Source organism: Monodelphis domestica, chromosome 7 (genome assembly GCF_027887165.1).
Source record: "Monodelphis domestica isolate mMonDom1 chromosome 7, mMonDom1.pri, whole genome shotgun sequence".
Taxonomy (NCBI): domain Eukaryota; kingdom Metazoa; phylum Chordata; class Mammalia; order Didelphimorphia; family Didelphidae; genus Monodelphis; species Monodelphis domestica.
Genome location: NC_077233.1, coordinates 23494537 through 23519219, shown reverse-complemented (window position 1 = coordinate 23519219; position 24683 = coordinate 23494537). Strand labels below are relative to the sequence as shown.

At 41.6% G+C, this 24683-nt stretch overlaps 1 protein-coding gene across 1 annotated transcript in view; it reads right to left on the bottom strand.

The window, feature by feature from the left end:
- Positions 1–756: 756 nt before the first annotated feature.
- The window catches only part of LOC130455403 (receptor-type tyrosine-protein phosphatase gamma-like), a 40697-nt gene continuing 16770 nt past the window's right edge, over positions 757–24683 (bottom strand). The window contains exons 11-14 of the mRNA XM_056804344.1: positions 18807–18953; positions 16941–17083; positions 7686–7821; positions 757–5519 (exon numbers count right to left, since the gene is read on the bottom strand). Of these exons, the coding sequence (XP_056660322.1) occupies positions 5373–5519; positions 7686–7821; positions 16941–17083; positions 18807–18953 (573 nt within the window). The 3' untranslated portion in view covers positions 757–5372. The remainder of the gene's footprint in view (positions 5520–7685; positions 7822–16940; positions 17084–18806; positions 18954–24683) is intronic.

Sequence of the window (24683 nt, the reverse complement as noted above, 5' to 3'; positions counted from 1 at the left end):
AATTAGACCAGCCAAAGTTCCTACCCTGGGAATCTGCGTTCTTGCTTAAAAAAAAAAAAAGCATTTTGAAAATGTATTTTGGGGCGGCATCTGGGTAGCTCAGTGGATTGAGAGCCAGGCCTAAAGATGGGAGGTCCTGGGTTCAAATCTGTCCTTAGATCCTTCCTAGCTGTGTGACCCTGTGCATGTCACTTAGCCCCCATTACCTAGCTCTTACAGCTCTTCTGCCTTGGAACTAATGCTTAGTATTGATTCTAAGAGGGAAGGGAAAGAAAGGGTTTTTAAAAAAAGAAAAAGAAAATGTATATCAATACGATTGATTATCCTATGTATTTTATTCTATTTATTCAAAAACATTTTTTCCCAAAAAAGGGTTCCATGGACTTTGCTAGTTTGGCTGAGGGGTCCAGGATATAATAAAGGTCTGGCCTAAATGATCTTAAACTCCAGGGGCAAGCCACAGCATCCATATCTGTGAATGAGAGAGCTGAACTAGATACTAACTTTTAAGGTCCCATCCTGTGCTTTGTGATTGGAACATAAAAGGGATGATGCTCTCTTTTCACTTTCATGTCAACAACTGCTAGAGAGTCAGACTGAAAGGTAAGAAAGAGAAGGGGTGCCTTAAGCTTTGGGGCTTCAGACTGGGATGAATCTTGACACTGTATGGCAGCATAGTGTAGACAAATGACTTGCTTTCACTGGCGAGCAGCAAACCTCTGGATGCCATTTTCACAGAATGCTCAACACCGCCAATACATCAAAAAACCATACTTTATTTTATGTATAGCAATACAATTTACATATTAAATAACACTATCATAGAATGATTTGATATAGTTTTAAACAGAACAAAAAAGGTAATTCTTCAAGTTACAAAAAAACCCCAAAAACAAAATGGAAAAAAAAACCCCGAAGCAAAACACCACTTTTTCCAAAATGGGTCCAATGCGACAGACGTGTTCAATGACTGATTAGGCCTAATTCCTATTGCCCACTCTGACAACGGAATGAAAAAGGAAATCCAACTTTCACAATCACTGCCCCAAAGAAAGAACATGGCGTTGGATTCTTTTGGAATGTGATGATGGTCCGTGCTACTTTCAGTACACAGAAAGGTTGTATTCACATATCCACCACGAAAAAAACTATGAAGGAGTTGAAACTAGAAAAAAATCAGCTTTATATGAAAATATAAAATTCTATGATTATATACCATAGATACAAAGTTCCCAGAAGATGCTTATCCAAGCAACAAAATATTTACAGTTTTAATGATTTCTGCTATTTCAAAACGAAGTCAAAGAAACGTGAGTCAACATGAAGGCCGAGTTCTTTAGAAACAATGGCTGCTCGCTAGTTTCAAATGTCTTAACAAAAAGAGTCACTTCCCCAAATGTTGGGAGAATTGTGACAGCTTATAAAATTGATGGTCTCCTCTTCTGGAGACATGTTTATTCTTAAAACTCAAGATATTTTTCTTGAAATTAATTAATCCTCTGTAGAAAATGTTTCCCTTTGCAAATATTTAACAAAAATACTAAAAACAGTTTCTTTTTAACAGCTAAGACAAAGTCGAGGGCCAAATATCTTTATTACAATTCCATCTCTCAATTTTTTCATGTCTTCTCTCTAGAGATCAGCAAAGCCAATGTCTCACGTTGAATGACAACTCAGGGCAAATTCAAAAGTTTAGCGAGAAATCTAGTTACAGCTGTTAAAGAAAAAAAAAAGCAGGCATTTTCCCTTCATATACAAATTCACTGGCACCAAGGGAATAGAAACTTCAGAACACAGGAGTTGGAAATGCATCTTAAAAGCACGACTGCTAAATCTTTAAGACAAACTATGTTTCAATTTTCCTTCCTTAAATTAGGGTGGGTTTGTGTTGTTTTATTTTCTATTTTTTGCTGAGAATTAGTAATATGTATCTTTGGTAAAACTGGTATCTCTATTTTAACTTTTAAATATATCAGTTTAAAAAAAAAAAGCAAAGAAATTCTGAGCTGGGCAGTTGTGCTGTGCCATTTCAAAAATAGTTCAGGTTATTTTTCAGGTTCCAAACCATCAGCCTGGGCTAAGATCTCACATGATCAGGACCACTAAGAAAATAACCCTCTCTGATCCAGCTGCTTGGAGTGGACTCCAAAGGACTTAAATCAGGAAAATCAACTCGACTAACATCATTTTTTTCCAAAACCCTGCTGGAAAGCCAGCCTTTTTGAATGGAAAAGGAGAAGTGTGACTTTCAAATGAAAACTATTCTGGTATGCTGAGGACCCACTTCTCTGATGTCCAGAACCCATGGTCGTTTGGTCTGATCATTCCAATCCAGTTTTGTGTGATGGGGGTGTACTGTTTCTTTAGGGCTAAAACTCACCAAAAGAGCTTCTCCTATAGATAATATGCATGAATTTGCAATAGCTTTCTCCTTTCCCCCGGCAAGTGATAATAACCTTGTTCTACAGTCAAGCCATGGGCTTATGTCGCAAAGAATGAACATGAATGCATTCTTTGAGACTCTCTGCTCACTGGGAAGCCAGTGTAAAGTCATTTCCTCCCTTAAAGGAAGAAGAGTAATGAGGATGTGTTTAGCAGTTGAAAAGGGAAATAGTTGGATGGTCCTCTCTATGTTCCCATGAAAAAGCATATGAGTACTTTGGCAAGACAAAGAGTAGTAACTCAGAGTGGATTAGGTGGGATCTGGCAGACTGATTCAATTCTGCTATAGATACTGCATGAATGAATGAATGAATGAATGAATGAATGAATCATTCACAAAGAACTTCTGTACTCCCCTTAGAATGGTTTTTAGCCCCCCCCCCCCCCACACACATATGCCAGCTCTGTCTTTTGACACAAGGTAAAAGATGGTCAAAGTCAACAAAATTTAGATGAAAGTTATTTTCCACAAATTGAGCCCTCAGTAGATAACACAGAAATGAATACTTTCTATGTAATTTTTTCCTATCAACACCCAACATTCATTTTTACCAATACAATCACTGAAAATGAAATGAGTTCTAACCCTAACATTCTTTCATAAAGGGATGGGAGGAGGAGTAAAGAGGAAAGCCAAGAAGAGGCGATCCCCTCATTCATTTCCCACTGTGACTTCCTCTACTAAAGCAACACTAAAATGGGCAGGAGCCCACATAAAGCAAACATGCACAAAACTCAAATGATGGAATACCTCATTGGCCTCAGATCTCTGGATCTTGAGACCCTTCCTTCTTTACAGCCCTTTTTAGGACCTCTGATTTCCAGCAAAGAGTGTAAAACATCCCATGGTCCAACCTCCTCACGCCACTAGTTGGGATTTCCCAATGCCCACTTCCCCAGCAGGACCAGGCATGGTAAAATGTCTCATATGCCGAACAGGTAAGCGCTACTCTACTCTTAAAGGAAGCCTGTCTAGGAGAGACCTCCATCCTGGCATAGTGAGAGTTCTTGTGGAGGCTTAGATGATGGTCAGATGAGAAGGCGCGCCTCATCATGACTGAACATTTGTTTCACTTGGGAAAGTTCAGCCCATCGCCATGTTATTTCTGAAGCGTCTCCCCATGGAGATGTTGGCCTTTGGATGAAACCAAACTGGAGATGGCTGTGAGTTTGATTATCACTTATTATTCTCAAATGCTGGCCATGTGGTTTTTTGATAGCCCTGTTCGTAGGGTCAGTGCTTTACTAAACGTTAAATTTATTCTCACTAGACCCCGTGCTTCTGAGGCCAGCTCCCCATTCTGAGAGCCACTCTCTCTATTCTAAGTGTGCACGCAAATCAAACCAATTGGATCTTCCCAAGTAGAATTGGGTTTTCCCACCTAACGGTGTATAGAACTAACTAAACTCAACTTTCTTCATTTTCCCATTAAGGCAAAAATCCTATTGTGTCCCAAAGAATGGGCACACAGTCCATGATTTGTGAAACAAAATAAGCTTCTCTTGGCTATGGTTGAGACTATCAGTCTTGGTTCCTGAGATGCAAGTACACATTCACACATGTGATTGTGTGTGTGTTTTCTGTACAATGTCTGCCTTTGCACCTAGAAAACATAGATGGTGATCATAGATTCATTTCTAACCTCAAACGTGGGAGTTGCAACAACCAATTCCAGGTTCCCATCTTTTGCCAACCCAGTGTTTTCATCATAAAATGAGTCTTAGAACCTTTAAGTGATAGGAAAAAAAAAAGATCCTATCTCATTTGGAAGGGGGTATGTTCATTAAGAGAATTGTCGTGAAAAGCTTGGCAAGAAAAGAAGGAGAATGCTAACTTGGTAGGTAGTTTTTATTAGATTGCTTCACCAGGAATATGGATCAGTACTTTACTTTTGAGCACTCGTTTCAAAATTACACACCTGCAAAAATGGCAACAAGTGAGATTAAGGAAATGTTCATCATTCAACAACATCCCACTGGGGAGGATGTCGTGGTCAAGAAGCATTAATGGAAAGGAATTAAAGGAACTTGATAGCGCGGTTATGTAAAATTTTGCTACCTCTATTTTTTTTAAAGACAGCCCTGATTTTACTGCGTTGCTGATTCAGATCATTATGATGTATGTAAGTAACAACTGTAACAAACATTTCGATCCACATGGCTGCCATGAAAACCAGAAAGCAATGTTAGCCTTAATTTGGACATAACTGTGAATTCTGAAGTGGAGTCCATAACCAGCTGCCCGTGTCCTGTGCGGCTTTCCACACTTTGCCAACGGTAAGTGATGGACCCATGAAGCAGCCACCATGCCTCCAAGTTCTCCCAGCGGCATCATTTCACGCTCAGGAGGCAATGACACCTCATTCCTCTACGTGGCTACCCATCCCCTGCTAAAGTCTGAAAAAACAAAACGAAACAACACAACAACAGTGTTCATCCACTCTACTGAACTACGAAAGGCATACGATATCGATCAAAGTGATGGGGAGAGTCTGGGAGAGGGGTCAGGGACGAGGACAGCGCAGTCCAGGAGGAAGGATGGGGCTGGTTCAGCATTCACAAATCAACAACTCAAGGCTCACCGTCATCAACAAAAACCGTCACTGCATGGAACTAAAAGTAGCATCAGGTTGCCATGGAATGTCAGACCAGGGGTCACTTTTTGTATTTGGATATTATAGGCAGTAACACTGATCAGATAGTGCAAACTAGATAAAATTGTGTTTCACTGTGTGAAATAAACAGAGGTGCAAATGCTCAGTAGGATACCATTAAGACATAAAATGGCAAAAAATAAATATCAAAACTTTTTATCAGTGTAAAAAAGTAACTGGGTTATTGTATAACCTAGAGTCTGGCAAAAAAGGCCTCAAAAAAGTTCTCTCAGTCTTCCTGCGTTCTACAAATCAAGTGCCTTTTCAGGGTTCCAATTACACGAGAGACTCCATGCTCTCGGCAGGGTCTGATTCGTCGGCGATCAGAATGGCGCCGTTTTTGTCCACAGTCATGGGACCGTTTCCATTTTCTTTAGTGCTGACCAGGCTGAGCATTGCTTTGTAGACAAACTGGTACTGTTCCTAGAAAATGAAAGAAGGGAAATACAGTGATGCTTAATACAGAGCCAAAAAAGTGATGGAAGTAATTTGCTATCATGCATCAGTTAGTCAAAAAATCCTTGTTCAGCACCCACTATGTGCCAGGCTTCAGCAGTCTTAGCAATAGATGTTTCTTAAGGAATTCTTTTTTTTTTCTGGGGGAATAAGACAGGGGGACTAGAATTGATTTACATAGATTAGTAACTTGGCACAAACTGAGTAGTATTAGCTAGGCTCCTGGGGCACTGTGGGTGAAGGGATGTGCTCATTGTCACACAGCCAGCAGAAGATTGGATTTAGGGATGCCTGATCTAAAATGATCAATTGATTGATCAAAAAGCACTTCTTAGCTATAGAAAGTCACTTAACCCCCACTGCCTAGTTTTTCCTGCTCTTGTGCCTCAGAACATGTACTTAGTATTGATTCTAATACAGGTTAAAAAAAAAACCCCAACACCTACCAGGTGCTAGGGATAAAAAAGGGCAAAAGTTAACCCTACTTGACCCCTCAAGAAGTTTATATTCTACTGGACAGATACAGTAGTCACTGTATTATATTAGAGTTATTCTGGATGTTAAACATAATCTCTACAGTTCACCTATTGCTTTAAAGTTTACAAAGCACTTTATAAAAATCTTACTTTATCCTGACAGAAACCCTGAGAGGTGGGTGTTAACATTATTATCCCATTTTACAGATGAGGAAATGGAGAGCAAGGGATGACATGATTTATCTGAGGCCAAATAATTTAGCAAGATTCTGAGCCTAGATTTGAACTCAGATCTTCCCAGCTCCAGGACCAGTGCTGTATCCACTTTGCTATGTAGGTGACATGATGTTAAGTAGGCACATCATAAGTGCTTGTTGAATTCAATTGACTACATGGTTTCTACTCTTTCTCAATTAAACAGTCTCTGAATTGTTGAGATTTGGCTTTCTGGTATCAAAATACAGCTTTCTGCCAGGGTAAAAGATCGTGTGTGCATAGCTACAAATAGGAGTTATAATTATTAATAAAAGTAGACTTTTATTGGAAATATCCGACAACGTGAAAAGCTCTACAAATTACACTTTCGACCAATAAACGTTTGAAAGCCAAGATTGCTCCAGCACCCAAAAGCCAGTCACTGATCATTAAGAAACCATGAGTCTAGGAATGTGTTCTTTGGCTTGACAAATGACCAATCAGTCTACAAACATTTCTCAAACATTTACCATGTATGATCAGAATACGCACAAAGACGAAAATGAGATGGCCTTTGCTCTCATGGACCTAACGTTCTCTGGGGGCAGCCAGAACATACATAAATAAGAATATATGTACAGACTAGATCCAAAATAAATACGAGATGGTTTGGGAATGGAAGAAATCCGCAGCGGGAAGGATAATGCCAAAACGATGCTGGCGCTAAGACATGGAAGCAAGCAGGGAGAGCTTTCTAAATATGGTAGTCAGTTATTGCGAAGGCACCCAGAGATAAGAGCCAGAACATTGTAGGGGAGAAACAGCATGGCGGTCTGTTTGGCTAGCACATGGAGCTCAGGAAGGGAACCAACGTGCAAAGGAAGGTTCGGGAGTCAATGAAGGACTTGGGAAGCCAAATGGAGGAAATTATATTTTATCTTAGAAGAACTCAAGATTTGCTGGTGTTTCCCGAGTAAGGGTCAGATCTGTGTTTAAGTAAAATAACGTTGACAGCTGCCCTCAGAAGAATGTTTCTAGTTGTTGAAAAACTAGGTTTTCTGTAATTGTATGATCCTGGGTAAGTCACTTCATCCCAGTTGCCTAGCCCATGTCACTCTTCTGTCTTGGATCTGATATTTAGTATTGGTCCAAAGGCAGAAGGTAAGAGTTTAAGAAACTCCCCCAAACTAGGTTTTCTGGGTGGTGGGTCTATCTGAACAGAGCATTTGGATTTTGGTAGAAATCAAAATATATTTAGGCAACAAGTAAGTGCTGTCCAATGGCACTAAAACCACTTGGAAATGGGCATGAACTTGTGGGTACAAGCCCTCTTATTAAAGCCACAGTCAGAGAAGAACCACGCACAGAGACAACCAAGCCAGAGTCAAGAGAAATGGAAGAGGGTCTTGAGTTCGAAGGTCTCTAGTAGTGCTTGGAAAGCGAGTCACCATCAAGGACTTACGATGTCTGTGAAGACTCCAGGCCGCATGAGATTGATCATCTTTGCTACCTGGAACACATCCACAGCATTTTCATTCTCCAGCTGCTGGGACAGTGTGGTGAGAGCACAGAGCATTCCCGCTGAAACCGCTCCATACCTGGGGAGGAAGACGACACGGCTGCTTTAGACACGTTTTGAAATGAGAGACCAGAAAGAAGTGAGCATCCAGCTTCAGCTCATGGGCTGGAAAGCCTGAACTGGGCTGCTCTATAGCCCACTGACCACATCTGAGATCTGTAGGATGACCCAGGTAACTGCGGACTTCCTTAGGACCCAAGTTACAGTCATGGCAACCAACCCAAGAGGAGAGAAGCTCCAGAACGGCCAGAGCCACTACCACCTGTCAGCTCACTAGTGTCCCCATCTAACCACTGCCTGGTTTTAAATTTGTTTTTTAAATTAAACACTAAAAAGAGCATTTTCCTACACACACGGTAGAACTCAAAGAATATCTGAAACCACGAATCTGCCATTTCATATTGCTTGTTTTTGGAACTGATGCAAAATGAAGTGAGCAGAACCAGAAGGACCTCGTACAGAGTAACAACAATGTGCACCGAATGAGTATCAGCAATGCAAGATTCCAGGACAACTCCAAGGAACTCATGACAAAAAGATGCTCCACTGCCACAGAAGGAACAGAGTCCAAACACGGACGGAAACATCACACTCTTCACTTTATTTCCTCTGTGAATTTTTCTTTAGTGTAAGCCATGGGCCTCCTTCCACAACCTGATGCACATGGAAATATGTATGTATGATAACATACGTACAACCGGTATCAGATTACCTGCCTTCTTGGGGAGGAAGGAGGGAAGGAAAAAAAGAATGAGGCAGATTTTGGACACAGTTAATGTGAGAATGTGTTTCTCTTGGATAAGCACATTTGTTATAACTTATTACATATTCACAACCACTCCTATGTATGCTATTATTATGTTATACATTAAAATAAAAATAAAAAATAAAAATAACTTCATAAAAAGTCTATGCAAAGTCCACACATTACTGCTACAGCAAGTCTTTCACAAAATCCCATCCATTTCCTTCTTATATTGTCATCAACAAAGCACCTTCCTCTCCTTCGTGCCACGATTCCAATCAATTCCCAAATCACCCAGCTGAAATGTCTACAATATCTCACAAAGCTACCCTTTCTCTCTATGCATGTGTTATCCTGCCTCGGTTGGACCCTCGTTGCCTCTTCTGTTAGGCTGTTCCAGCCTCCTAAGTGTCTTCGCTCCAAGTTTCTCTCCACTTCAGTACATCCCCAACTCTGCAAGCAAAGTGCTTTTTCTCAGTCACAGCTTGGGGTCACTGTCCTGCTTCATAAAATCCAGGGGCTTCCTATTGGCTTCTAGGACAAAATCAAAACTCCTCTGCTTAGCTTTAAAGTCTTTTTGACCTGGCCCAAGCCTATCCTGCCAGTCTCCCTGGGCTGTTCTGTTCTTTCCCTCTCACATTCTGTGATAGTCAAACAGTTCTTCACAAATCACTTTTCTTTTCCTGTCTTTACACCTTGGCTATCCCCTACGCAGTCCCCTCTCACCACTAGACCTCACAGACTCCCCTTCATCCTTCATGATGCTGTCTGAACCCCCTACCTCCTACTCCTCTCCAAGAAGACAGGTAATATGATGTAGGTTATATATATTATCATCTAATACATATTTCCATGTTCATCATATTGCCAAAGAACAACTCTTCCTGGCTCCTCAATGGCAAATTCTCATTTTCCTTCTCTCTCTCTTTCTTTCTATCTCTCTCTTTTTCCTTCTCCCTCTCCCTATCTCTCTCTCATTCCTCTCTCTCTCCCCTTCTTCTCCTTCTCTCTCTCCTTCTATCCCTCCCCCTCTCTTTTTCTCCTCTTTCCTTCCATCTCATTCCCTCTCTTTTTCCTTCTCTCTCCCTCTCCCTCTTTCCTCCTTTTCTTCTTGTAGTCAGGAGGTAAACAGAAAAAAGGTCAGAATACTATCTTTTTAGCTTTAGTCCAGTGATGGTGAACCTTTTAGAGACTGAGTGCCCAAATGCAACTCTCACACTACATGTGAACCCCTGTCTTACCCTAGACAGAGGAGGGAGGAAGGGCTCCCATTGGGCTCCTGGGCAGAGGGGTGGGTAATGGGAAAAATGTCCTCAGGTGTGGTGGAGAGAGGCAGGAGAGCAGCCCCATCCCGGCACACATGCCATAGGTTTGCCAACACAGCTCTTGTCTATGTGATGTGAATAGGGAATCCACAAGAAAACATCATTGACAGAATTTTGCCTTAAAAACATTAAATTAATTCTATCCATATCCAGAGAAAGAACTAGAAAAGTTGAAGTAGAAACGCAGAAGAAAAACAACTGCCTGATTACATGGGTTGATGGGGATATGATTGGGGATGTAGACTCTAATGATTACCCTAATGCAATTATTAATAATATGGAAATAGATCTTGATCAATGACACATGTAAAACCCAGTGGAATTGTGCATTGGCTATGGGAGGGGAGGAGTGAGGAGGGGAAGAAAGAACTTGAATCATGTAACCATGGAAAATATTCTAAATTAATTAATTAAATAAAAAATCCAAATAATAAAAGCACTAAATTATGTAACAATAATTAATGATTTCTTGGGGAAAAGGGCTTAATTTCTCTTGTTTGGTCCCTTGATTTTCCTCACCTCCTCTATCCCTAAATCTGGGATTTTATAGCTAGGATCTCCAAGGTCTGTTCTAGCTCTCTAACCATGTGATACTTTTTCTAATGGAAGTAACATTTAGCTGATGGGGAGCTCAGTGGCCCAACAGTCTCCATTGTGTTAATAATGGACTTATCGACTAAATCTTCAATCTCTCCTTGATGGAGAGAGTATCCATACGAGGATGATCCTGAGTAAATCACAGATCTTTTGCATATTTATATGGTTTAAACATATTAAAAGCTGGGGGTGGGGGATGAGGCAAGGAGGAACCTTGGGAAAATTTAACACTCTGGAAGGAAATGAAGGAAGTTTTCTCTCTAGCAAAGATGGGAAGCAACATCTACAGAAAGTATACTGGACTTGGAGGTAAAAGACCTAAACTGAAATCCTGGTTTTTCTACAATAACCTTTGGACCAATCCACTTAACCTTTCTGGATCTATTTCTTTGGTTGTAAAATGAGGGGGCTGGCTAAGAAAATCTCTAAAGTGCCTTTCAGCTTTAAATCCTACGATCCTGTGGATGAGGGATTAAAGATGAGTAGAAAACTCATAATGTGAATTCTAAAGGAAAAGCATACTTGGAATATCTTCCTGGCTGGACCAGGTCTGAAGCAAGCACAGAGCATCAGCAGTTGGTACAAATGACATGCATTTATCACCCTGAACTACGTATTTTTCATGGATCTCTCTTAGCACCTAGCAGAGCACAGAACACATAACGGGTGCTCGGTATATCTTTGTTGGATGAATGAAGAAATGCATCTTGTATTATTTTCCATAGAAAAGATGGACAGCAGTAGGCATTTCTCCAGAGTCAATGAATTGTTTTAGAAGCAGTTCTCCTTAGCGACTTTGCTTAATATATGATGGAGAGAATTGTTTTGGAAAAAAAAGACAACAAAACCAAGAAACTGACTAATTATTATTCTCAACGAATGTTAGTCACGTAAAGGGAGACTCTCAGAATAATGCTTTTTTAAAAAATTGATGTAATGATGAGAATTCAGCTATTGAGCAAGGGAGTCTGTGATGCCTTGAAAAAGATCTTTACTTGCAGAGTATGGCACCTAAAGAAAGAGTATCTGTGAGATTAGATGTTGGCATTAAGTATGAATGAGTGTGAGCTTGAGTATCTGGGACATTGGATGCCCTGCATGGAAGCCAACGCTCATTCAACGGAGAAGAACAGAAACTTGGCTGCCAAAAATGGCCCCCCAATGCTAATCATTTAATCAAAGTCTCCTGTTTTATGAAGAATCTTAAAGAGCTTTGGCTGGTGTTCCAAAGGAAGCATTTCATAGAGCTACAAAGGAAGTTCATTGTCTTAATGATTCCAACATTGCACAGTAATTGGGGAAGAGGAGAAATGAACTGAAGCCAACCAAAGCTTTTGGTTTCCATCAAAAACCATTTCAGAATTGGTATCTGTCCAAAAACAGAAAAGCTGATAATGTCACTTAGGAACATCTGCTCTGGAGAGAAAGGAAGTTTCTGGAGGGCAGGGAACGTTTCGCTTTTCTCTGTATTCTAGGACCATCCAGTGGATTTAGTGCCAGGACTGGAGTCAGAAGACTCTATATTGAGAACAAGCAAATAAATAAATAAAAACCCCACCTTCTATCTTAGAATCAATATTATGTATTGGTTCCAAGGCAGATGAGTGGTCAGGGCTTTGCAATGAAGGTTAAGTGACTTGCTCAGGGTCACACAGGTAGGGAGCGTCTGAGATCATATTTGAATCCAGGACCTCCTGTCTCTAAGCTTGACTTTCAATTACTGAGCTGTCCCCAGGAAGATTCTTCTTCCTGAGTTCAAATCTGGCCAAAGACTTTTCCTAGCTGTGTCACCTTAGGCAAGTCATTGAAACCCCCCCTCCCCCCCCCCCCCCGTTCTGCCTTGGAACCAATACTTATTATTGATTCTAGGACAGAATGGAGGGGTTTAAAAAAATAACTTCAATGGATACCATTAGAGCATTTGGGCTCTCCATCCATTATCCCTTACTCTTGCTACATAACTGATCTCCCTTCTTCTCTAATCAAGCAGAGAGGAAGGGTGGGAGACGATCTATGCTTGTAAATATATAAATAAATGAATACAAACACATTAAATTAAAAAAATTCTAAAGATAATTTTTGAGCTGGACCTGCGATTTTTTGGTGCAAGGAATCCACATTTCTCCCAATAGCTTCAAGAGTAAAAGCCTCTTCTCATGATCAGACTCACTCTGTCATTGGTCACTATGAACCAGAGACACAAGTTACCCACTGAGGAGATGGGGCAGAGACTGGTCCTGCAATTTAATTGTTATAAAATTTTTCCTCTAGCAAGCAGACTTAGGGAGCTGTCTGGGGATGCTGAGCATCTAAGTGACACATTTTCTTCCCATTCAAATAGGTCCAACTTAACTCTCTGTGATGCCCGTCCCATGTATATGTACTGATATACAAACACTAAATGGACTGACTATTCAATTGTATATTAAGTGGAGAACAGACATTTTTCATCCACTTGGTTTCTTCTGTGTGGATTGCTAAGCTTGACTCTTAAGTAATGAAGAGATGCACTGAGGACACTGCAGTATTCTTGGACTTAGGTCAGCCCAATATCATCTGAAAATAATAAAATAAGAGTGCCTCGAGGGGCTGGGCAGGCTCAGTCAGTCAATCCTAGAAATATTTCCATGAGAAATCATTCAAATAAATGCTGGTATTTTAGAGACAACTTGTCTGGACAATTTACTAGTGTGGATCCGCTGCTGCTCAATGTTGGGTAAGAAAGGTGGCCTCATTGTATTTCAGTGATGCTTTGCACTTGCAACTTTTATTTCCTTTCCTATAACTCTGTCCTCCAACATCTCAGGCTGAAGAGAAGCACTGCCTCCCTAGGAAATCCCCTGTATGACGTCACCCTCTCCTAGGGATGAGGAGCTGGGGCTTCCACACTGGGGGCATTTTCTTTTACTTGGCACCAGAGGTGCCACCCACTATGAATCTGCTCCGGAATCCAGTTATCGAGAAAAGTGTCTGAAAGCCACTTCCAAGCCCTTCTCTAACCCAATGCCCTGCTCTTCCCTTTCCCTGAAACACCAGAGGAGTCATATGCCGTCTGCTTGAAATGCCTGCAGGTTCTGGAGCTGAGGCAGAACTGTGAATTGAGCTTGGGGTTTCAAGGGCAGCTGTGGTAGAACTTTCCTGGAATTAATATAGCTTGTGAAAACCCAGGAAGTTTATGTGGAGGAGAGTCGGGGCAGGGAAAAACTTGAGAAAAAGATCTGACCAGGAAAATCATTTGGATGTCACAAAATCTGGTAGAAACTGGTTTTCTGATCAAAGTAGAATAAGATGCTTCAGGCCTTAGAATGGAATTTTTGCCCTAACTTTCATAAAAAAAAAAGGCCATCTACAGGGATAAAAATAACGGTGGTTTTTCATATTGCCATTCTGCTTTGTGCTGTGTAGACAGGGCCACAATGAGGTTGCTAAGAGCAGGGGATTGCTTCATTCTTTGTACTTGTGTCCCATTGCTTAGTACAATGCCTAGCACATTGTTTGGTTGACCGAATAAAACCAAGCTTGACTCTGGAGAAGATCTGAAAAACATACATCTTTCCCCTCTTTGCTGAGCATGAGAGGAGTGCAATGCTGACCTGCTTTTTCCCCTTCTTTCTTTAATTAAAAAAAACCCATCAGTGGGTAGAGAAAGGGAGAGACGTATTCAAAATGAGGGCAATATGACAATCTGAGATAGTAGTAGAAATAAGGGTAAAATTTAGGGACAGTTGACTTAATAACTAATAATAATATTTAATAACTTAATAACGAATGCTTTAGGGACTGGAAGAGCCAAGCAAAATCAATTCTGTGTTAATCAGTGAGGAATTATTAGTAATAGGCAACTCAAGTAGCTTATTATATGAATGAAACATATGTGTTCCATTAATGGCAAGAGCCATTCTACAATCGGGTTTAATTATTTTGAAGTAAGCTGGAATCTGCTGTTGGGTAATGGGAATATGTCATGAGTTTTCTCAGGAAAATCATCAGGTCACCATTTGCCAGGAATAGACAAGGGACAGCCCTATCTATCCCTCCCCGTCCCAAACAAATAAACATCTAAGACCATAAAGAAAGCCACATCCACAGAAGAAACACGCCATGAAGACGCCATCTTGATCCAGCTGGAGATCAGCACCAAAGCAATGGACGAACATCTAAGACAAGAATGGTTTAGTCGGAGTCCAAAGAAAGGTCAAGAAAGGAGGTGATTTTGTCCTGCTAGGAAAACTCTGATAAGGAACATCAAAGCACAGATCTTTGAGCAAAACCTTGGGGTGTTTATGTGCCAAAGGATCCGGGGAAGTGACTGCTTTCAAAGATTCCATGGCACATACCAAAAAACACGGAGCCATTCCTCTACTTGTCCAGGAGGCAGTAGGGTCCCACCTGTCCTGTCTGGATGAAAACTCACCTTCATAACCTGCCAGGCTCTAAGGTTTCTTTGACTCCTGCCTTGGAGAGCAAAAAGTGGGAGAGCTTATATTCATGGAGACAAAATTTACTTCCATTATCTGACTTGATTTTTTTTTAATTACCCTCTCAGGGAGGTGGCATGAATATTTTACAGATGAGGAAACTGAGGCTTCAGGGGACTTTTCTACAGTTGTATAACTAGTTAAGTTGAGATTCAAAGTGGGGTAAGTAAGCTTTGATATCTACTCCATGCAGTCTTTATTAATAATGGGATGGAAGGGAGCAGTTAGGAGGCTCAGTGGATAGAAAGCCAGGCTTGGAGATGGGAAGTCCTGGGTTTAAATGTGGCCTCAGGCATTTTCTACCTGTGTGGTCCCGGAGAAGTCACTTCATCCCCATTTTCTAGCCTTTACTGCTCTTTTGGCTTAGTACTTAGTATCGATTCTAAGACAGAAGAAGGGTTTAAAAAATATTAATTTGTGACAGTAAGAAATCTGGTTGGCCACAGATATTGAATGAACAAACATAGCAAGTGATGGAAGACAACAGTAGCACTGAGACTGAATTGTGCTTCCCAAGTAGCCATAAAATCTTTGGAATGACAGTGAAATAAAGCAATCTATAATTATGCCTTATTATCTAAATATCAGGAAGACACATGGACCACTGGGCCTAGGGTCAAGAAGCAGCTCTGTGGGCTGAACCAGCCATGAAAGACAACTGGTGGTATTCATGCACCATAAGGTTTATGTGACTCTACCCCTCTTTTTCTCATTATGTTCTGAATCTGAGATTGGGAACTTGGCTTGCTTGTTCTTGGAAACCAAGGCACCAAGCAACCATTGGAAAGGTCATGGGCAATCTGCTGCAATGATTTGTTTCTTTCCCAGTTCCCAGTATAATAGAAAGAATGCTAGCTATGAAGTCAGAGGATCTGGGTTCCAATTCCATTTCTGGTGTTTACTACCGCTATGACCTTGGGTAAGTCACCTAAATGCTTTGTGTTTCAATGTTCTCAAATGTAAAATCATGGGATTGGGTTAGAGAGCAACTGAGGTCCAGTCTGGGGTCCTCTGATGTTCAAAATGAAATGGGCAAATACACTGCAATGGTAGGGCTATTTAAGCTATACTGATGTCAGTATTAATCATCAATATTAATATAATCAGGCAGAGCACTGATAAGCTGGAGAAGGTCAAGAGACGAGAGAGAACAGGAACTAAAGATATAAAGAAAAACTTTGGCAGTGGGGCAGGAGAATATAATTGTTGTCTTCTAGTCTAGGAAAGGTTTTCCATCACTTGGGAGAGGCATTAGATTTGTTTTTGTTGGTCTCAGTGGACATAAAGGAGTAGAGCAAAAGACAAGCCCTGTGGTTTCACTGGCATCTGAGACTGCTAGATGACGAAGGTCCCTTTACCAATGAAGGCTGGCACCTTCCCTATCAGTTAGTCTTAGAGGACACAGATTGGTTCAGTAATTTGCCCAGAGTCACACAGCCAGGATGGGTCAGAGGGAGTCTTGAATCTAGGTCTTCTTGGCTCTAAGAGTGGCCTCTCTCAAAGGGCTAAATCCGGAAAAAGTGGCTGAGAGTTGGGTTTAGGCTTGATGTCAAGAAAAAACTTCCTAACAATCAGTTATACGAAAGTAGAAATGAATTATCTAGAGGCGGTGATCTGACGTCTTCAAAGACTGGATGTTCTAGGTACAGCTTAGACCAGATGGCCCCCCAAGTTCCTTCCAACTCAGATTCTGTCATACATGGAATTAAGTACTTAAATAAGAGGTCCTTATAGCCTTAGACATGGTCTTTATTTCTAAGGGAATTATTATAACCTTGAGGATGCATAAAATTAATGAATTTTAATGGCGATGACAATGAAATGTCATTTAACAAGAAACCCATCCCTGTGTACGTACATATGTTTATTTATAAAATTAAATCAGTAAAATCCACCCCCCAAAAAGAGAATTGGGTTTTCCCATTCCTTCCACCATAGCAGTGACTAATTCATGAAAAGCATTTATCTTTCAAAAGAAGAAACAGATACTCACTCATCATGAACAATGGTGGGCCCATCCCTTGTTAAGGCCTCTTCTTTGATGACGTTGATAAGTTCAAAAGTACTGCTTATAGGGGCATCTGGATTGGGCCACTTGGGACACTGAAAGTGCCGGACTTCTAGGACGTAGTCATCCTAAAATCAACACAACACACACACATCAAAGGATCTAGCATTTAATTCAATGCTCTATTGTCTGAGGCATTTGTTTCTGAGAGAGGATAAGAATTCTGGCAAAGGTGAAATTAGGTAAAACAGCCTATCGTTGGGTCCCAGTAACTGTCTAGGGTGCTATACCACCCCCATACCCCAGAGGTATGAGGAAAACCCCCAGGAGATACAAGGAGGGACTATCTAGTCATGGGCGAATTCTGATAGACTTTACAACAAAACATGATACCCTCGTGTCACTGGAATAAAAAAAGAGGGCTAGGACATAGTCTAACATCCAGGGATTCAGGGTACAGAAAGAGATCTTTTTTCTGAGGTAGCCAGTGCAGTCATTTGTTTTGCTTAATTATCATTTATTGTTAAAAGAGCTTTTTTAATTTTTTTTAAATGGAATGGGGGGAGGTAGAAGGGAAAGAGATTTGTTCATTTTGAAAGTTCAAAGTACAAGCCATTTAATTAAAGTAAATTAAAAAAAGATTGGGTTGGGAGAGTCCATGACAAGTTAGCAGAGCTCTAAATGTTCACTTAGCCCATAACTGTTTTCTTATTTGGTCTGGAACGGTGATTTCTTTGGCATAAGGAACTTCTGGTAATGGAACTCCATCTACCATGGTCACTGGATGCCTGTTCTGCAGCCTAGAGTCTTTGAGGTACTTGGGGCACTGGAAGGCCAAGTGACTGATCACAGTCTGTGTTGGAGGCACCATTTGAACCCAGGGCTCTTTGTCTCCAAGGCCAGTAGCTCTCGCACCTCTATTCTTTTTCATTTTTTAAAAATTTGATCCAAAGATATTTTATTTTCCTAATCGCATGTAATAATAATTTCAACAAATGTTTTCCAAAATTATAAGATCCAAACCATCTTCTTCTCTCTCTTCCCTGGCCCCACTTGGAGATGGTAAGTAATTCAATCTGGGCCATACAAGTATTATTATGCAAAACCCACTTCCATTTTGGTCCCTGTGGTCAGAGCACACTCATACAACCCCCCCCCCCCAATAAAACTGTAAATACACTGATGTGAAAGACAGTGTGCTTTGATCCACATCCACCCGACTCAACTCTTCTTTCTCTGGAGGTCTCATCACTATTCTGGGCTGTGGCCTCTAATCTGTTCTCTTATGGCTCTAAATGACACAGATATATGGAAAACCTCGACTTTTCTTCCCGGAGCAAACCCTCCTAGGACTGATGCTTCAAACACCAGAGAAAGCATGAAGGAGTTCCAGGAGATTGTTTTTGTGATCAAGTCAATACGCTTTCCTGTCTGCTGCATCAGGATGATGAGGTGCAGCTGAATGCAAGTCTACTTAGCTTGAAAAAATCTTAAAAAGATATAAAGGATGGTCATCTAGGCAGCACAATGGATAGAGCACCAGGCCTGGAGTCAGCAGGTCCTGGGTTCAAAGCTGGCCTCAAACACTGCCTAGCCGTGTGATCCTGGGCAAGTCACTTAACCCCCATTGCCTAGCCCTTGCCCTTCTGTCTTTGAGTTGTTACTAGGATAGAATGGAAGAGTTAAAACATTTAAAGAGAAGAGAATTTCAAAAGGAAATCTTCTGAAAGGCATGGGGAGAAGGAGAGGGTGGGAAGCTTTCTCTTTTTGATGATTAACGTCAATGAGATTTGGAAGACCAATCTGGAAGCCCACCAGGGCTCTATTACACATCAGTCCGGGGATCTTTACCTGTGTGGCTTCGAGGATAAAGTCATGGATGATGATTTGCTCTTCATTAGAGAGGCACAATCTGTCTTTGCTAATGAGGGTCACAGTAAAGGCCTCACAGTTCATAGATTCTTCTCGACTTGGCCAATACACAAACTCATCTTCTGCCTAGAGGAAGAAAACAGATTTGACCGTTGAGCCTACAAAACACTTGTTTTTCCTTGATCATATGCAAAGTCTAACAATATCTTTCCTTTCCTCTTTCCTCTGTCTCTGTCCCGCTCTCTCTCTCTCTCTCTGTCTGTCTCTCTGTCTCTGTCTCTGTCTGTCTCTCTGTGTCTCTGTCTCTCCCCAAAATTTGAATTCAACAAATATCTGCTGACACCAGACACTATGGCAGGCACTGGAGATCAGAGACAACAACAAAATGGTACCTGCCTCAAGAGGTTGCTATTTTCTTGGTGTGGTGGTGGAATATGACATGTACACAGATAAGTTTATATTCAAAGGATCCATGAAGTAATTGCCAGAAGGAGAGAAAGAGGGCTAAATATTAGGGGATCAGGAAAAGCTTCATGTAGAAGATGGTACCCTGGTTATGTTTTGAAGGAAACCAATGACTCTTAAAGCTAGAGACGAGGAAGGAATGCATGGCAGACAAAGGGGTACAACTTATACAAAATCCATTGTTCTTCCTAAAGGGTCAGAGATTTAGACTTTCAAGATCATTGAATGTCAGATCACAGACTGGGGGAGCTGGAAGGGATTAGAGGCCATCTACTCTAATTTCGCTATTTTAGGGATGAGGAAAGAAAAGGTCAGAGAAGTTAAGTGGTTTTCCCAAAGTCAGAAGGCAACCTGAAGCAAGGTCCTTTAACTCCAAAGTCAGTGACTCAATTCCCATTGTACCAACCCTATGGTCCAACCCTCTCATTTTACAGTGGAGGATACTGAGGCCCCAAATCTACCCAAAGTGGATTAGGTGACTTTCCCAAGGTAATACAGCCAACAAGTAGAAGAGCCCATATTTGAACCCAGGTCCTCTGACGATATGATACTACACCAGTCATCCCGACTTTTGTTTTGCAAGAGAGAGTGAGGCTGATGACTGTAAAATGCTGCCTCGATATCATTGGTCCTCTTTGAAACTAGGACAAATCACCTCATGCTACCTCGAACTTACATAGAGTATATTGTCTCATTCTCATTCACAGCCACATACCATGAGAAGAACACAGAGTTGGAAGATCTGAACATGGGTTCAACTTCAGCATCTACATCTATAAAATCAGGGGGTTGGATGAGGTGACCACCAAGCTCACTTCCATATCTAAATCGAGAAGTCTTTGGGCTAAATGAGCAAACTGTAGAGGGCTAAAGTTAAGAGAGCCAAGGGCTGGTCCTGTTGTTTCTGACCTTTGCGAGTGCTCCCTACTGGGATGGTGGTATATCGAATAATGGTCCTGGTGGGTATTTTTAGAAATTAAAAAATTAAAAAATCCCCAGTGTGGGCAGGGATCAGACTAGGGACGTCAGCAATATAAGAAACTCACAAATAAGGAAACAGGAACTTTCAGTGCAGGTTGCACTTTCACTTTAACTGAGTTTGAATGAATCTCCCAGAGCAATAAGATGGTAAGTGACTTACCTAGGGTCATATGGACTACATGGGTCAGAGGAACATTGAACTCAGGTCATTTTGGCTTTGAGGATGGTTCTCTGGCCATAATTCTGTTCTGTCTCTTGCCCCCCCCCATGTAATAAATTAAAATGGCAAAGAGATAACACACACCGCATGGCTCCAACTCTTTTAGACTGGATTGGAAATTTTCCTGAAAAGGCTTGGCTTCTCCCAGAACCCTTTGTGGCTTACACCCATCATGTCCATAAGAATTCAGGAAGAAAAAAAAAAGAAGCAACAATGTACCCAATCAAGAGAACTTTGCTTCCTCCTGCACTTGGGAATTAAAACGGAGTCAGTGGCCCAATAACACTCATCACCCTCTCATGTTTCAATAGCTTATTGCCAAATCCACTTTATTTTTAAAACTCAGCATACGGGCTGAGACAGATCAGAGATTGAGTGTGGTCTGTACAAAGGAAGGAACTGTCATAGAATCAATACGGATTGGCCCAGCGAATGCCACGGGGGATCTTTGGGAGGATGGTGAATTATTAAAGTGGTCTCTGCCAAGGCATCCCAAACAAACCAGAATGCAAGAGACGTCGGTGTTTCCTGCCTCCTCCAGAAGGAATAAGTGAGCTAATTGGGATGAAGGCAGCCGAAGGGATTTGCTCTCTTGGGAGCAATTCACCAGACAGACCGACGCTCCATTTTTTCTCCTCTCCCCATTCACAGGCTGCCTTCCATGCTTAAAATGCCTCCTCCTCTCCAGACCGTATAGCAAGTGGAGCTGCTGCTTCTCTTTGAAAGTGTAGCTTCTTGTAAGGCTCAGCTCACATTCTATCTCAGATTGCAACCTCCCCTCACTAAATTATTTTGTATGGAGTCAGGAAGACCCGAAGTCAAATCCAGACTCAGACACTTATTAGTTGGGTGATGCCGGGCAAATCACTTTTCCTTTTTGCCTCAGTTTCCACTTCTGTAAAATGGGGATAATCATTGTCTTCCTCCCAGGGTGATTGTGAGGATCAAATGAGATCATAATTGTAGAGCACTTAGCACAATGTCTGGCCCATGGTAAGCACTCTATCACTGCTGGCTATTGTTACTGTTATATTTACATTATGTTTGTTATAATTATAATCTCATGGGTGGTAGTAAGAAGTCACTGTTATTTACTGAGAAGGGAAGCAAGAAAATCTGATATATCCTATGGACAATCTTTGGCAGTCTCATCGATGCTGAACTGGAGCTGGGAAAGACCAGTTTGGAGGCTAATGAAGGCCTGAACCAGGGTGGTGGGGCTATGGAAAGAGAGAAGAAAGGGGACACGTGTTAGGCCTGTGGTGGAGACAGAAGTAGCAAGAGTTGGACACTCATTGGCTATGGATGGTGGGAGAGAAAATGCAGAACTGAGGAGAACACCAAGATGGCGCGCCTAGGTGACTGGAAGAATGGTGGTACCTTGGAGAGTTCCAGGGAAGGTAGGAAGAGGAAAGGGATCTGGGGGGAAGTGGACGAGTTCTCTTTGGGACCTGGACCTGTGTCTATAGAACACTGAATCTGAAATATCCATTAGTCATCTTGGGACGTGGGTTTGGAGCTTGAGGGAGAGACTGATTGGATCCAGAGATCTAAGAGTCAGCCTTCTATGTGCAGATGATCATGGAGGATGGATTTCCTCTCAAGAGAACATAAGCTTCTTGGGGGCAGGCACAGTTTTGTTTTTATACATCTAGCACCTCATGTGGTACCTGGAACTCAGCAGGCACTCAATAATTGCTTGTTCTATGAATGATGACAGTCTGGAGGCAATGTGGCATGAGCAGAATCCAAAGTCACAACAAAAGGAGGCTTTCTTTATAATAATCTGGAAGGACAACTGAGGGCTCTGTGGAGGGAGAGCCAAGTCTAGAGATGGGAATTCAAATCTGGTCTCAGACACTTTCTAGCTGTGTGACCCTGGGCAAGTCACTTAACCCTCAATGCCTAGCCCTTATTGTTCTTCTGCATTGGAACTAATACTTAGTGTCAATTCTAAGATAGAAGGTAAGGGTTAAAAAAAAAAAAAGGAAGTGACCTACCCAGGGTGACACAACTAACATGTCAGAGGCTGACCCTGAATCTAGGTCTTCCTGGCTGTATCCATAATACTACAATATCTTGCAGGTCAGGAAATTTTTAATCTTTTTTTTTTTAAGTTAAGGACCAAACAATAAGATATTTGCAGAAAGAATGTGCTGCTCTTAGGAAAACGTCTGCAGCTGAGTGTGCAACCTTTGGAATCCGAGCCAAACTCTGAAAACGAGAGACAACCACACGGTCTATTTTTGCCTGACATTTCACGGAAGGACCTCAAGACCCTCAAAAGCGGTGCAGTGGATAGACTTTGGGAAGAGAAATGCACGGCCCATTGAATGATCCTTTAGGAGTCACGCTGGTGGAAGTTCTTACAAATGCTGCAGGTATGAAGCGTGTAGCATTTGGTGGAAAAGAACAAATTCATTTCTAGTTTTCTGAAGCTTCCATCAGTCAGTGGATTATTGAGAATAAGGCTTGATTCCATGACTGGACGTGCCAATCAGTCCTAACCTGGCCAGCTACTGGTTGATGATGACTCATAAAATGAATAATGACAGTAATTCGTGATTATATAGTTTAGTCGGGTTTAAGAAGCTTTCTGCTCACACATACACAAAAACCAAAACCTTGTGAAATAGTCAGTACAAAGATTATTAAGCCCATTTTACAGATGAGGAACTTGAGGATCATAGAAATGAACATTTATAGAGTTTTAAGGTTTGCAAAGCACTTTCCAAATATTATCTCCTTTGATCCTCACAACCACCCTGGGGGTGGGGGTAGATGCTATCATTATTCCCATTTTGTTTTTGTTGAGTCATTTCAGTTATGTCTGTCTTTCCATGACCCCATTGGGGGTTTTCTTGGCAAAGATACTGGAGTGGTTTACCATTTTCCTCTCCAGATTATTTTACCGATGAGGAAACTGAGGCCAACAGGATGAGGTGGCTTGCCCAGGGTCACACAGTATCTGAGGTTAGATCTGAGATCAGAAAGAGGAGTCTTCCTGGCTCGAGGTCCAGTGCTCTATCCTCTGGGCCACTTAGCTACATTTTACTGATGAGGAAACTGAGGCAAGCAGGGATTTTGAGACTTGCTCAGGATCATAGAGGTAGTGTCTGAGACTGGATTTGAACCCAGCTCTTCTTGGCTCTATGGCCAGCATCATTCTATCCACTGTACCAATGAACTGCCTCACTCAAATCAAATGACCGCCCTAAGGTGGCACAGGTTATAGCTCAGGAGCTGAGATTTGCACCCAGGCTTCCCCTCTCCCAGTCCCCCATAGGGATAATCCTGCCTGTTAGAGTGACTCTCGGTTAGTCAAGGTGGATGAATGCTTCCAGTTCCTCACTGAAAAAATTAAATTAATATTTCTACCCAGATATATATTTCATAAAATTTATTAGAAAGGGTAGATAATCATAGTTTTAAATCTCATCATTCCTCTAAGTAACCTGACCACGAGTTGCCTAGCCTGCCAGAACCTTCCTCTTTCCCCCCTTACCTGCCTGTTCAACAAGAAAACGAGATTAGGACCTGGAAGGGGCATTAGAGACCCTTAAATTTAGTCCCTTTATTTTGCAATCAGGAAAATGAGGCCCAAGAGCAGGGAAGTGACTTATCCAGGGTCACACAGCTACTATGGAACTGAAGTGAGATCAGAACTCGGGTCTCTTTCTATTGTTCCACCCAATTGACAGAGCCAGCCTAGAATTGTCATTTGCTCACAGATGGGGGTGTGGAGGCACCAGGAAGGACCCTCATCCTTCTGGAAGAGAACCAAGAGGGGAACAATGGGAATACTCTGCATCTCCGTCCTTCGTATCCTTCTCCTTTCTTTGGTCCTAGTTCGTCCTTATGTCTGGAGACAATTTTAGTCCGGTCATTTAAGTGAGACACAAAGTGATTTCTGGCCAATTAGCCAAGGAGCAGAAGGGTCAATAAGTCCATGCCAGTGTCTTTACAAGAAAATTCCAAATGGGGTCATAGAGTCAGGCACAACTGAAAAGCCTGGACAGAAACGACGAATACCATCATATATGAAGTTAGGACTTTAAAAGCCCTTTTCCTATAGAAGGGGAAAAGTATGAGCCAGTAGAAAAAAATACTCCATTTGGAGTCAAGAGATCTGAGTTCAAAACCTGCCTCTGCCACTTAATACCCGAGTAACCTTGGGCAAATCCCATTAT